This window comes from Chelonia mydas, chromosome 3, assembly GCF_015237465.2.
Source record: "Chelonia mydas isolate rCheMyd1 chromosome 3, rCheMyd1.pri.v2, whole genome shotgun sequence".
Taxonomy (NCBI): Eukaryota; Metazoa; Chordata; order Testudines; family Cheloniidae; genus Chelonia; species Chelonia mydas.
This window is the reverse complement of record NC_057851.1, coordinates 3,891,678-3,905,195: the sequence shown is the minus strand read 5'-3', so window position 1 is coordinate 3,905,195 and position 13,518 is coordinate 3,891,678. Positions and strand designations below refer to the sequence as shown.

Here is a 13,518-nt window from a genome sequence, read left to right as displayed (position 1 = left end):
GCCAAAAGAAATCTGATGAGGTTCAACAAGGACAAGTGCAGAGTCCTGCATTTAGGACGGAAGATTCCCATGCACCGCTACAGACTAGGGACTGAATGGCTAGGCAGCAGTTCTGCAGAAAAGGACCTAGGGGTGACAGTGGACGAGAAGCTGGATCTGAGTCAACAGTGTGCCCTTGTTGCCAAGAAGGCCAATGGCATTTTGGGATGTATAAGTAGGGGCATTGCCAGCAGATCGAGGGACGGGATCGTTCCCCTCTATTCGACATTGGTGAGGCCTCATCTGGAGTACTGTGTCCAGTTTTGGGCCCCACACTACAAGAAGGATGTGGAAAAATTGGAAAGCATCCAGAGGAGGGCAACAAAAATGATTAGGGGGCTGGAGCACATAAGTTATGAGGAGAGGCTGAGGGAACTGGGATTGTTTATTCTGCAGAAGAGAAGAATGAGGGGGGATTTGATAGCTGCTTTCAACTATCTGAAAGGGGGTTCCAAAGAGGATGGATCTAGACTGTTCTCAGTGGTACCTGATGACAGAACAAGGAGCAATGGTCTCAAGTTGCAATGGGGGAGGTTTAGGTTGGATATTAGGAAAAACTTTTTCACTAGGAGGGTGGTGAAGCCCTGGAATGCGTTACCTAGGGAGGTGGTGGAATCTTCTTCCTTAGAGCTTTTTAAGGTCAGGCTTGACAAAGCCCTGGCTGGGATGATTTAGTTGGGGATTGGTCCTGCTTTGAGCAGGGGGTTGGACTAGATGACCTCCTGAGATCCCTTCCAACCCTGATATTCTATGATTCTATGATTACAGTGTGTAAGGACCTTTCTGGGGAGAATATACCTGGTTCTAATGGGCTCTTTATTCTGGCAAAGAAAGGCAGAAAAAGAACTAGTGGCTGGAAGCTGAAGCCAGACAAATTCCAATTAGAACCTGGATGCACATTTCTGCCAGTGAGGGGGATTAAGCCCTGGAACAAACTACCAAGGGAAGTAGTGGATTTTCCATCTCTTGATGCCTTCATATCAAGACTGGCTGCCTTTCTGGAAGATGCTTTAGCCAAACACAAATTATTGGGTTCAGTAAGGGGGTAACTGGGTGAAATTCTCTGGTCTGTGCTATACAGGAGGTCAGACTAGATGATACAATCTTCTGGCCTGAAACTCTGACTACTTTTTCTCTGTTGGGCAATGTGAAAATTAACCTGCTTCCCAGCACTAGATGGCATCTGTGCATCTTGGTTTGAACCTCTTAGCATTTTGCAGCTCACAAGAGGCAAAGGGTGAATTCCCACACTTCCACTCAGACAACAAAGGATAGGCACTTTCTGTCTATTTCAACCCACCCCAGAGACTGGCAGAAACTGGTTGCCAAATGCAGTTAGTCTTTTGCTCAGGAAACTTTAGAGACCAAAGTCTGGGAGTTGGGGATGCTGAGCATCATACAAGATCAAGCCCTACAGTCTATGAAGAACAGACTGAGATCACTATGTTTTTTTCTATAAGGCATCACCACAGAAATCAATGGCAAATTCTGAATGCTCAGCATGTGTGTGTAAGGAGCAGGAAGGGATGCATCTGTAATAATGTTGTGGCTTCACATATACAGTGATCATGTTCATTGGCGATGCGCCTCTGTAATTCCACCCTCTTGTGCATACACATTACAGTACATTCTTTAACTACACGCTCAGATACTTTTTCTGCAGGAGCCCTGACACATTCTGTGCACAGGGTGGACAGTGAATGAGGCAGGGTGGTGCAGGGAGTACAACTGGGGTGCAGAAAGGAACAAAAGCTTGATTCACAGTTGAAGTTGCAGAGGGTTTTGAATGAAGGGTTCTGGGAAAAAAATAGCATATGACTGTAATATGTTAGCTTGCAGTATGTGATGCAGCCGTTAGATGTCTGACAGCTATGTAGAACTGCAGACATGTTATATTTCCTGGTAAACAGAGGACAAAGCTGGAACTCAAGCCATGTGGAAGTCTGTTTGTGCCTATAGTCTGTACATGGTCTGTTTCACATGGACTGTGCTTCTATATGTCATGACAGTCTTTAATCACATGATCACTATCTTGTAATGCATATGTACAAAGGGGCAAAGTTAAGGTTGCCCAGGTAACCTTACTTTGTCACTTCCTGACTATTGAGTGCTTGACTTTGCAACCCTAGTATCCTTTCAAGGTAAGTTTTTACTTTTTAAAAAATGAAATTATTTATAGTTGCTTCTTCTTGGAGAAATAATCTAATCACTGTGTCTATGTTCTTGGGATTTTTACTTTTTATACTCATAAGCAGATGGCTAGACACAATGTGACAATTCAAATCTGCCATCTGTTCCTGAAACACCTGGTCCAATATTTCTCTCAGGAGAAGAAGCCTCCCAGTGCCATTATGTGAAACAAGAGGAGTTTTGACACACACCGGAACAATGAGCTTGCAGAATGTGGTGGCGTCGTGCTAATGATTTGGGGTGTGGGTAAGAACTGGACAGTCAGATCCACTAATTTATTCCATAGTTTAAACAGACAATTTGGAAACCTAGCATGTCTTCACTGCAGGTGTGGGGCAATCAGGAGATCAAGGAACTAAGGGGTTGTCTCCAAGCAGAGGAGTTTTCTTGTGATGACTTGGTCTCCTGTGATATGGACAGGGCTGGAACATGGGGTTGGGGAGCTGTCTCCTACAGAGCTCCAGATGGGATCCCCACATTTCCAAGGTGCTAGCAGGAAGGTATGCATAGCACTTTCAGGCCATCTATGGGAAATGGTCCTGTGCCCTTCTGACACCAAAGACTGACCATGACCCCTAGCTATGAAGAGTAGGAGAAAAAAGGATCAGAGGTTGCTCTGTCCGTATCAGGGTGCGGTATGAAATCTCCCTCAGAGTGTACTGATTAGGGTTCCTGGGTGCGACAATGAATAACACCAATAATAATACTAATCCCGCCAGAGAAATGTGCAGATTAGTCAGGTGAAGCTTGTGAAGTGCTTTGAGTTCCCTGGATGAATGCACCGATGACTATCAAAGTGAAGGCACATCACATAATGAGGGTAGGTTTCACCCGCCCTGGCGCTGGCATCACGGCTGCAGGCCAAGCGCCTCGGTGGGCTAGGCAGATACAGCTCATAGCCAAAGGGCTGCCTCAATGAATCCGTAAAGGTCATTTGTAAATGCAATGGGAGGGAAGAAATTGCCATTTGAGATAGTCCCAAAGCTGCTGGTTCCTTATTAATGCCCAGGGCCCCTGGAGATGGCCTATGACCAATTTTGCAGTTCTTACAGAGTACTTTTCTGCACTGCAGTACAAGCGTCAGCACTGAATGTATTATTGAACAGCGTTCGACGGACGGAACACGGTTTTCACCAGAGGGAATAATTCTTATTTCCCCAGCACATCCGTCTGGCCACGAAACAAATAAAAACTCTCTCTCTTCTCTTCAGAGTGCTTCCCAATGTCAGAGCTTTGTACAAAACTGAACCGAGTCTCAGAACATCCCAGATAGGTAGGTACATCCGCATTGTCAAGTCACTTAGTCTCCCTGTGCCTCAGTTTCCCATCTGTGCAATGGGGCTCATAGCACTGCCCCACCTCACGGGGGTGTGGAGAAGATCAGTGAATTAAAGACAGGGAGGGGCTCAGCTTTCATGGTGTTGGGGGCCATGTCACATCTAAGATGGAAGACAGACAGTATTACAACCCTGTCCCAGGCTGGCCGGCCCCAGTAAATCAAGTAGGTCTATGGCCCCTGTGAGAGAGCAGGTGCTCTCATCTGGCTAATTAACAGGGCAGGGCAACACCTGGAGTCCATAAAGGACCAGAGAGAGAGAGCCAGTGAGTCAAGGGCCGCCTGAATCAGTCAGAGAGATGCAGAGAGAGACAGGAGATCCGGTGAGTGTGAGATGCCCACGTGAGAGTCAAGCTGGGCAGATGGAGCTGCCAGAGGCAGACGGCGGTTCCTGGGGGAAGGCTGAAGGCAGCAGAGCAGCAAGGAGGGTTTTCTGGCTGACATCCCAAGCCAGAGGGCCAGGGCTGGAGGGCAGCAGAGGAGCGTCCCTGCTGACATCTCTAGGGCCAGAGAGCTGGACCCAGGGAACAGTGGGAGGGCCGGGGGGACTGAGGGATGCTTCCTGCTGAACATGATTTCCCAGCAGAGCATCTCTGGAGGTTCCTGCTGGGAAGGGCTGGGGTGGCTGTCCTGGTACAAGAACAGGAAATGGCCGTGCTGGATAGGTGGGGGCAGGGGACACTGGGGGGCTGCCTGGATACTCGGAGTGGGGTGAGGGACACTGGGGATGCGCCAGGCACTCGGGGCGGGGTGAGGGACGCTGGGGCATATGTTGCATTTACTGTAAGAATTCTGCTGGGGGAATTCTGGTGTATTGAATTGGGACTTGTTATGATTTATGTGCTCGGGACTCTTGTAACAAATGAACCCCACAATATATTTATACTTGGGAAGAGGCTTTGGGCAATTTCTGGGGAGTCTGCAGGAGGGAAACTGAGGCAGGCGTGCCTGTCATGTAGCAGCCTACCACAGGAGGGCACTCCAGGTGGGGTGGCCCTAAGAGGCACCCCTATTTTACAAATGGGGAAACTGAGGCTCTGCGAGGTTTGTTTTAAGTGACTTGCCCAAGGACACATAGGAAGTCAGTGCTGGGAACAGAACCAAGGTCTCTTGAACCCCAAGCATTTGCTTGGACTACAGCTGCTCAGAACATTTCCAGCAGGGTGATGTTCCAGGGTTACATTTCGGTCTGCCCAGAGAGCTTGACCCACAGGATAGAATAGGGGCACCAAGCGCAAAAGGCCAGTTAATGTCAAGCTGACATGAAACGTAGCATCTTGGGTCCTTTCAACAACCAGAAATGAACCAGCTGGATTTCACGAAGGTCGAAATGTTTCAACATTTCTGAATCAAAAACGTCAGAATTTCTGTTCTGCGAAATCTTTTGACATTTCAACCTTTGGTCCTGATCTGGGTTGAAAACCAGTGCTGAACTATCCGCCTCAGCTCTCGCTGTAACTGCTAGGCGATGCCCCTCTTTATAGCATCCTACCCCAGCATGGCAACCCGACTTTTCCCGTTGGTTGTCTTTCTTTGCTCTGTGAGGGTGGGGATGGGGCTGGCATCCGATGCTGGCTGATTGGAAGTCTGGGAGTGGTGGATGGAGCCCCAGGAACTAACAACCCGCCCACTCAGGAAGGAGGGGCCACAGGAGCCAAAAATCACGCGATCACGTGGGACAACAAAAAAAGAAAACGAGACTGGGAGTATGAAAGAAGGGTGACCACCCAGGGGCTGAATTCCTCTATGGCAGGGGCACCCACCCCCTCTGACATGCCACCAGTCAGGGGGCACCTCTAGAGGGCAGACAAGAGATCCAGTCTCCATGGCCCGTCCAGTTTTACGTGCCTTTGCCGAAATCTCCAGCCTGGGGTGATCAATTAGGGCCGATCGCTGTGGTGGTGTTTGTGTCTTGAAGTCACTGTGGCCCTGGTGTAACCCCAGTGACATGAGGGGAGTTACACCAGGGATGAATTTGACTCATAGCTCCTAGTGCAAAATTAAACCAGGCCTAGGGGCACCTCCTATGGATGGTGATTTGAGGCTTTAAGGCAGGTCGCTTAGCCACAGGGGCAGGGAGCTGTCCAAGGCAGGTAGGAACCCGAACATCCTGAGGCTTGGGCGGACGGTCAGAGGTGGTGCGATCTGGAAAGCTGAGCACAGCAGGGTACTAACACAGCCTTGGTTTTGCTTCATGTGAGATCCCTTTGGTGTGTGTTCACGATTTGCAGCTCCCAGGAGCAGGCAGTCCGATGCGTGGCTAGCTCTGCCTCGGTAGCGCTCTGACACCTGGGGGAAGGCAGCGAATGAAAGACGTGGGGGAGATGCCAGCGAGAGCGGATTAGTCCCTTAACTCTGGAACTCTCAGTCCCCAGGGTTCCTAGCACATCAGGGGGTCCAGGTGCGGCTCCACGTCCCAGGGGTGATTCTGCAGAGCTTGACGTGCACCTGGGTGTGAGCCAAGACCCCCAGTCGGATCATAAGACTGTTAATGAATTGGCCCGGATTCTCCTCCGCACTGCTCTGCCAGCACACAGGGTCCCTAAAGCCAGTGTAACTAGCCACAGTCACCGCTGCATAGATGGATCCTCCTGCAGTACTGGCATCATGGCTCCTACGCCATCCACCTTGCTGTGGATATAAAGGGGCAGGGAAAAGGGATAGGGGGTGTGGCTAGGGCTTCCCCATAAACAGGGGAATCTCTAGCAGGACCAGAAAGGTTATTTGACCTCTGTATCTGGCTTTGGTGCGACCGCTGCTGGAATCCTGTGTCCAGTGCTGGAGCCCACAATTCAAGAAGGATGTTGAAAAATGGAGAGGGGCCAGAGAAGAGACACAAGAATGATTAAAGGATTAGAAAACATGCTTTATAGTGACACACTCAAGGAGCTCGATCTATTTAGTTTAACAAAGAGAAGGTTACAGGATGACTTGATTACAATCCATAAGTATCTACATGGGGAACAAATATTTAATAACAGGCTCTTCAATCTAGCAGAGAAAGGTCTAACGCAATCCAATGGCTAAATGCTGAAGAAAAACAAATTCAGACAAGAAATAAGGCGTACCTTTTTAACAGTGAGGGTAATTAACCCCTGCAACAACTTACAAGGTTTGTGGTGGACTCTCCGTCACTGACAATGTTTAAATCAAGACTAGGTGTTTTTCTGAAAGCTCTGCTCTACGAGTTATTGTGGGGCAGTTCTCTGGCTCGTGTTATATAGAAGGTCAGACTAGATGATCACAATGGTCCCTTCTGGCCTTGGAATCTATCGACCACTTGGGGATGTAGGCACTCAGCATAAATTAGAGCAGCCTTCTTGCTACTCTAACTCAGGCTGTGGACCAATTCAGCACAGAGTCGGCCCAGAATGAGATGCGGGAGTGCCTTGAGCCTGAGTTGTACTGTGGCTAAAGATTGGGGCCTGTATCTCTGAGTCCCAGATGCTATCCCTGCATCACATGCTCGGTATCTCCAGAGGTAACCAGCCAAGGAGCTCCACCAGCTGGCTCTGTACTCCTTGGGCATGGATGCCCAAAGCCCAAGCAGTTTGGCGTTTTATGCCTGCTTGTGTGTTGCCTTCGAAATACCGGGAATGTCAAGTCTGATCTCCCCTGGTTTTGCTAGCGGACTCCTGGGGGCTCTGAGGAAATGTGCATCGAGAGAGCTAATTTCAGCAAAGAAGTCCTTTCTCCCAAGTGTTCTTTAGGTAGCAGAGTCTGACTAAAATCCTGTCCAGTCTCTGGTGATCACTTTCCAGGCTCTGGTGTCGTGCGATGTCCTCGTTTCATTAGTTCTCCAAAGACCCTTCCAGGGCAGACATGCCGTGAATAGGGCTAAAAAGGGTTTAATGGAAAAAAATATTACACAGCTGAAAACAGAAGAAATGGTTTCCTGGAATATTAAGACGGGCAACTGAAATCATAGGGTAGGTTTTATTCATGTGAATTCTGAACCCAGTTATCTATTTCCACTGTTACAAATGCCTAAGTCCTTCCACTGCTGAGAGTCCTAATGAAGAGATCTCCAGGCGAATGAGAACTCTGTCAGCAAAGCCAAAGGGTTACAGTTCACACCTCTTCTTCAGAGGCAGAGTCTGCGCCCCCTCTTACAAAATGTACAAGAAAGAGTGAGATTGGCTAGGCAGGGTTTTAAGCAGGCACTCTTCAATGCATCCCCTTCCCTCCATCCCAGTACATACGTGCCAGGCGCTCTCCCTCTTCACTCACAGATCAGCATGGCAGGGATGCACAGCTAGACTGCAGCTGCCAGGCGGCTGGCCCTCTCAAGGGTGTGCAGACGGAAAGTGGCAGCATGCACCAGGGCTGTCCATGCAGAACTCGCCTGCTTCATAGCTAAACAAAAGAGGACAGCCAAAGACGCTGAACACTACTGGGTGTGCTGCCGAACACGGAGATGCCCATGGAACAAGGGTCTGAATGGACCAGGGATTGGTGCCTTCCCTGTGTCTCAACAGTCCAAAAACGTCTTAACGTTCCAGTGAGCACAAAGGAACCCAAATGGCCAGAGGCTGAGCAGCAGATGCAGTGGGGGAACCAGCACCCAAAGAGTTAATTAAAACAGACTCAGTGGAGCCTAGGAAACCGGGAACAGAAGCCCCTTCCTTCTTTGCAGCATGTCAGGTAATTCAAAGGGCTCATGTTTGCAGAGAGCCCACCTCAACCCGCCCAGACAAAATCAGTGCCTAGAAATAAGCCCTGTGTGTTTTATCATACAGAAGCGATGGAAACATGCAGAGGGTTGTGCCAGGGTCCCTGGTGGGGGGGCGGGGGAGGAAAACGCTGCTGAAAAGAACAAAACCAAAACACTGGCAGCAAAATGAATGACAACAGACATTTGGAAAGGACCGGCTTGCACAGGCTTTGTGCACCCAGCGCAGAATCAAGGCGGGACAGGGGGGTGGTTATTACAGAGGCGAGGGTACAAAAGCAAATGCAAATGAGTCTTTGCAAAGCTAAAAGCTGCCTGTGTTTGGTGCAGAAAGTGCTCCCTCCCACTTTCAGCCATTCCCTGGAGGAGCACAGTCTTGCCCAGCGCTCCCCCCCTCAGAGCGAGGGGATGCCAATCGGGCTGTCTGGAGGGACGCAGAGAGAGCTAGCCCTACGGCAGGTGCATTGGTGGCATGTGTTGGCAGCGGATTCAGAGAATCATAGAATATCAGGGTTGGAAGGGACCTCAGGAGGTCATCTAGTCCAACCCCCTGCTCAAAGCAGGACCAACCCCCAATTTTTGCCCCAAATCCCTAAATGGGCCCCTCAAGGATTGAACTCACAACCCTGGGTTTAGCAGGCCAGTGCTCAAACCACTGAGCTATCCCTCCCCCCATAATGGACCCTGCTTTGCTGCCATTCAGTGATGCTCAGGCTCAGAAGGGACCATTGTGATCATCTTGTCTGACCTCCTGTATATCCCAGGCCAGAGAACTTCCCTGAAATCGTTCTTGTTTGAACTAGAGCCCTGACAGCCAGCAATACTCAGAAAGCCTGTGGCTTTGACTAGCACTCCTCAAGCCTTTTGCATCTTTATCTGAGGAGCTCACAAGCACCAGCCAATCAAGCCTCCCAACAGGTATGTACGTTACCACCATTTCACAGATAGGGAAACTGAGGGACAGAGCAGGTGGTATTACCCAAGATCACACAGTGAGTCAGTGGCAGAGCCAGGTTTAGCACCTGGTTTTCTGACTTCTAGTCTCATGCTAAAGCCACAAGACCAGCCTTCTACAGGTCCCTCGCTGTGGTCTATAAGCTACAGAGCCTAATCCTGGCCAGACATGCAGAGTAAAGAGCTAACAGGTGTACAGCTCCAAGCACAACAAGTGCATTTGATTATTTTCAGCTTGAAGCAGGGAAGCCTGAGTCCCAAACAACCCTTGGTCCCTGCCTCTTTGTACCTGCAGGCCAAAGCTGAGCAACTGCAAGTTTTTTAGTACTGATGAATTCTCTAACGCTTGCGCCCATCTACTTCACCACCAGCTACGCACCAGGCCTCCCGTGACCTCCGGGAGATGGGCCAGCAGCAGCAGTAGAGGGAGGGAACAGGCAGGGGGCATGACTCGTACAAAGGAGGGGGTGTCAGAGGCAGGGTTAGGAATCAGAAGCCCCAGATTCCCAGTCCAGTGTTCAGGCCCCATTCTGCACCACTCACCCCATTCTGGTTCTCGGCCTCCATCGATGAAGAGACAAATGCATGGAAAACCTGCTGTTCTGAGCATGCAGGCCCCAATCCTGTAGTCCGATCGGGCTCTTGCGCCTCCATAGAGCCAGTGGGTGCAAGGGGCTGCCCGTGGGGAGCTGATTACAGGAGCAGGGCCTGATACGAGACCAGAGGCTCACTTATGTGCACGGGCCATGCAGCCCTTGGGACAGGCCATTGAGGCGGCAGAGAACAGCGCTTTGCAGTGAGAGCTTTTCCTGGCTTAGGAACAAGCGATGCGGCCAAGCCTCACATCAGCGTCTGCGGTTCCTGATATCCCAGGCTCACCCTGCACCCAAGCACAGTGCTCGTTTCCACGTTTGTGTACCCCCCCCCCCCCCCCGCACACACAGACACACAAAGACACCGATAATTAACAGCCACCCATTGCCTGGCACCGATCCAAAGCTGCATCAGTCTCAGGCAGCCTCCTTCCCTTCAGCTCCTCAGGACCTGCTAAACAACAGCTTTACAGCAGCGACAGACAAAGACTCCACGAGAACAAACTCCACGGAACCTTCCTCGCCTAGAGGGGCAGAGACAGCCGGGGACCAAGTGGGTGGATTTCACCTGGCCAGGGAACAAACACCACTCGGAGCTCTCACACTAGGGGTACGTCTACACAGCAACAAAAACCCCGTGCCTGGCCCGTGCTGCAGGGCTGGTCCGTTGCTGTGTAGATGTCCAGGCTCGGGCTGGAGCTGTAAGGGTCCCAGAGCTTGGGCTCCAGCCTGAGCTCTGATGTCTACACAGCAGGGAAACAGCCCCGCAGCAGCCCCAGGCGGCTGGCACAGGCCAGCCGCGGGTTTTTCTTTGCTGTGCAGATGTACCCCAGCGGGCCCCAGCTCTCCAGTGCACACCGGGAGGGGTGACAGGGGACCGGTTATAAAACCATGCCCCACAGATGGGGCGTGGGGTTTTGGCAGGTTGAGGCAGAGGAACAATCTGATCCATTAGCTATTACTCCTGTGAGTCCTACTCAAGTTCACGAGACAATCCGCGTGTGTGAGGTTTACTCCTAGGAGTACGGGCTGCAGGACTGAATCCTGTGGCTCCTACCCTATGGCTTATGTGGAGGAACCTATAGAAGATTCTGAAGGCCCCCATCCCCCTCCCCAAACTAAGCTCCATGCCCACTGGTTAACCCTGGGTGTTTAACCCTTTAGGGACTTGCCAGTTGGGTGGTTTGGGGAGGCGAGATGCGGTGCCCGGGCGTGGAGGGTTTTATCTGTAGGGAGGCGGGACTGGGCCTGGACTCTTGGAAGGAAACAATTTAAATGCCACCTGCCTCCCCCGGTTTGAAACCAGCGATGCTACCAAACGGGCAGTGTTAATACTACCGCATGCTAAGGACGCTGAGCGCCCTGGATAGCTCGGGCAGGGGGATGGGGCATTGGCCATGGCTTCATTGGCTCTTTTAATTCAACTTTCTGGGGTCCCGGCCTGGAAGCTGTTTCACCTCAAATGTGGGGTGGCCGGACTTGCCGACATGCCGTTCCAGTCAGTGTAACCCTGGCTTCATTTGTAAGTGAAGCAGTTTGGGCAGGTCACTTGCTGGTGTAATTTTGCATGTGAAGACTGGGCCAGTCTACTCTCATGCTTCAGGGCACTGCTGATTGCTGGGAGCATGGAACAGGAAGGAATAATCCCACCCTACCATCGCCCCCTCCCCACCCCCATTTACAGCATTGCACAACTGGCCAGGTGCGTGATGAGGTTATTTTGCCTTCCTTCCAAGTGTTACTATTACTTTAGAGCTCCCATCAGGTTGCTAGGCTCCTCCTGGCACAGGAATAGAACAGCACTTCCCTGAACAGCCTAGACAACCGGCTTGGCAGCTGAATGAGGATGTAATACACCAGGAAAGGGCCAGGTTACACAGTTACTCAGGTCAGGCAGACATCCCTTTGGATGACTTATGTTTATTGTTAGTTGAGGACAAACGTGCCTCTTTAAACAGGCAGGGCTGCAGAAGTGTGTGAGTTATTTTGAAATAACACACTGCAATGCTTAGTTCTCGTTTGGTGTCTTTCAGCCTTAGAGCACAGCGCCCTTTGCCAAGGAGAGTCATCACCCCCATTTTACAGACGGAGAAACTGAGGCACAGAGAAGGGAGGCAATTACAGCTCACTTGAATGAGGCGAGGGTGGTTCCTAATTGCTGGGCCAGCATGGAAGGAAGCACAGAGACAGCTGGGGCAGGAGGATACAGACCGGGCACCCAGGCTGGCACACAGGTGATTGCCAGGCATGGGGTGGGGGGAGAGATGGGGAACACAAAAGGAGAGCAGATCAGAGATGGAAGTAGGAGACGAATGGCCCTGAGAGGAAGGACAAGAGGTGAGACTTGGAAGCGACTCAAAGAGAGGGTCGGGGGCTTGCTCGGAGCTCTGGGGGAGCAGGACCATTCAGGCAGCGTTTTAGCGGCAAGCATGGTTGGTTTCAAAAGGACCCAAGCAGAAGAGACAGCAGCCGTTGTGGTGGCAGAGGATTAGGGTGTGGACAAGTGCTTTATCCATCCGGGCATGTGCAGGACGAGAGAAGATCTGCGCTCGGAGGAGGAGAAGGAAATGGGAGGACGCAGAAGTTACAAGACTGGGTGAAGGGAGGGGAGCAGGTTTGGGAGGAAAGATCCATTTGACCCTGTTGAGCTGGAGGGGACAGCGAGCTGCCCAGGATGAGGCTTACTGGGACCAGGAGTGACGGGAGAGTGAAGTGCAGGAGGTGGGTCTGGGGGGCACATGTATCTGAGACTTCGCAGGATGGAGGGGATGGCTGAACCCCGAGAGCGGATGGGGTCACCCAAGGACAGGGGGTAGTGAGAAAAGAGAGGGACCATGGGAGTTCTTTGAGATGTAATAGTGACACGCTCAGAACTGACGGCGACTCCCTCCTAGACAGAGCACCTGGCTGGTGGGGAAACACTTTGCAGGGACCAAAAAACGGGAGCTAGCAGAAGAGTCAATGAAATCCCCTGCTGAGGGACGGCCCTTCTGGAGACACACCAACTGATGGAGTCACGCCTGTCCCGTCACGGTCTCTATCCCCTTGCTGTGGGGCGTGCCGGAACCCAGAGCAAGCCTCACCAACGCAGCGAGCGCCCAGTCTAGCCAGTGCCGGCGATGTCGGTGGGGGTTCTACTGTATCTGCTGAGACTTCAGCGGGCCAACACTGTAAATGTTCATACACTGGAGACGGCATGTTCGCAGGTTTGCAGTCAAGGGCTGCAGGGGCCTGCTGCCATTTCGGATTCAGAGCCACTGCGAAGGGCACTGGCTGCTACGCTTTAGTGCCCTTCTCCTTCCAAAGAGCTTTACAAACAAAAGCAACGACGCTTGCTGTATTAGCGTTGGTAGCACTTGGATATCAAGACATAACAACAGTGACACCAACACTGCCTGAGTAGGGTCACTTCACCCACCAGTGAAATGCACCCACCTCTGGGGCAGAGCAAGGCAGCTGTTTGACAAGAAGTCAGAACAGGAAGTGCAAAATACTATCTCCAGTAGGCCCAGGGCAGAGAGCGGCTGGGAAGAGGCAGGATGGGGCAGGGGCTTGGGGGAAGGGAGTAGGGCCTGGGGTGGAGTGGGGGATTGAGCACCCCCCAGGCCCAGAACCTGAAAGTGACCAGGAACAAAGGTGAAACTGACCTGCCCGGTGCAATACAGAATCAGCAGCAGTGAGGAAAGCACATTCCATTTTGAAATGGATTTGTGCTTTCACAATCCCGGGAGCTT

At 51.4% G+C, this 13,518-nt stretch overlaps 1 protein-coding gene and 1 long non-coding RNA gene across 2 annotated transcripts in view; one reads left to right on the top strand and one right to left on the bottom strand.

Annotated features, from left to right (window-relative positions):
• Window positions 1–3,842: 3,842 nt before the first annotated feature.
• On the top strand, window positions 3,843–11,973 carry LOC122464882. The gene is made up of 3 exons (XR_006289283.1): window positions 3,843–3,888; window positions 9,041–9,155; window positions 11,818–11,973. It is a non-coding gene; the product is annotated as an uncharacterized LOC122464882 (long non-coding RNA).
• FAM166C (family with sequence similarity 166 member C) overlaps window positions 6,461–13,518 on the bottom strand; it is a 30,364-nt gene continuing 23,306 nt past the window's right edge. Inside the window, exon 4 of the mRNA XM_037893445.2 lies at window positions 6,461–7,402. Within this exon, the coding sequence (XP_037749373.2) occupies window positions 7,357–7,402 (46 nt within the window). The 3' untranslated portion in view covers window positions 6,461–7,356. The remainder of the gene's footprint in view (window positions 7,403–13,518) is intronic.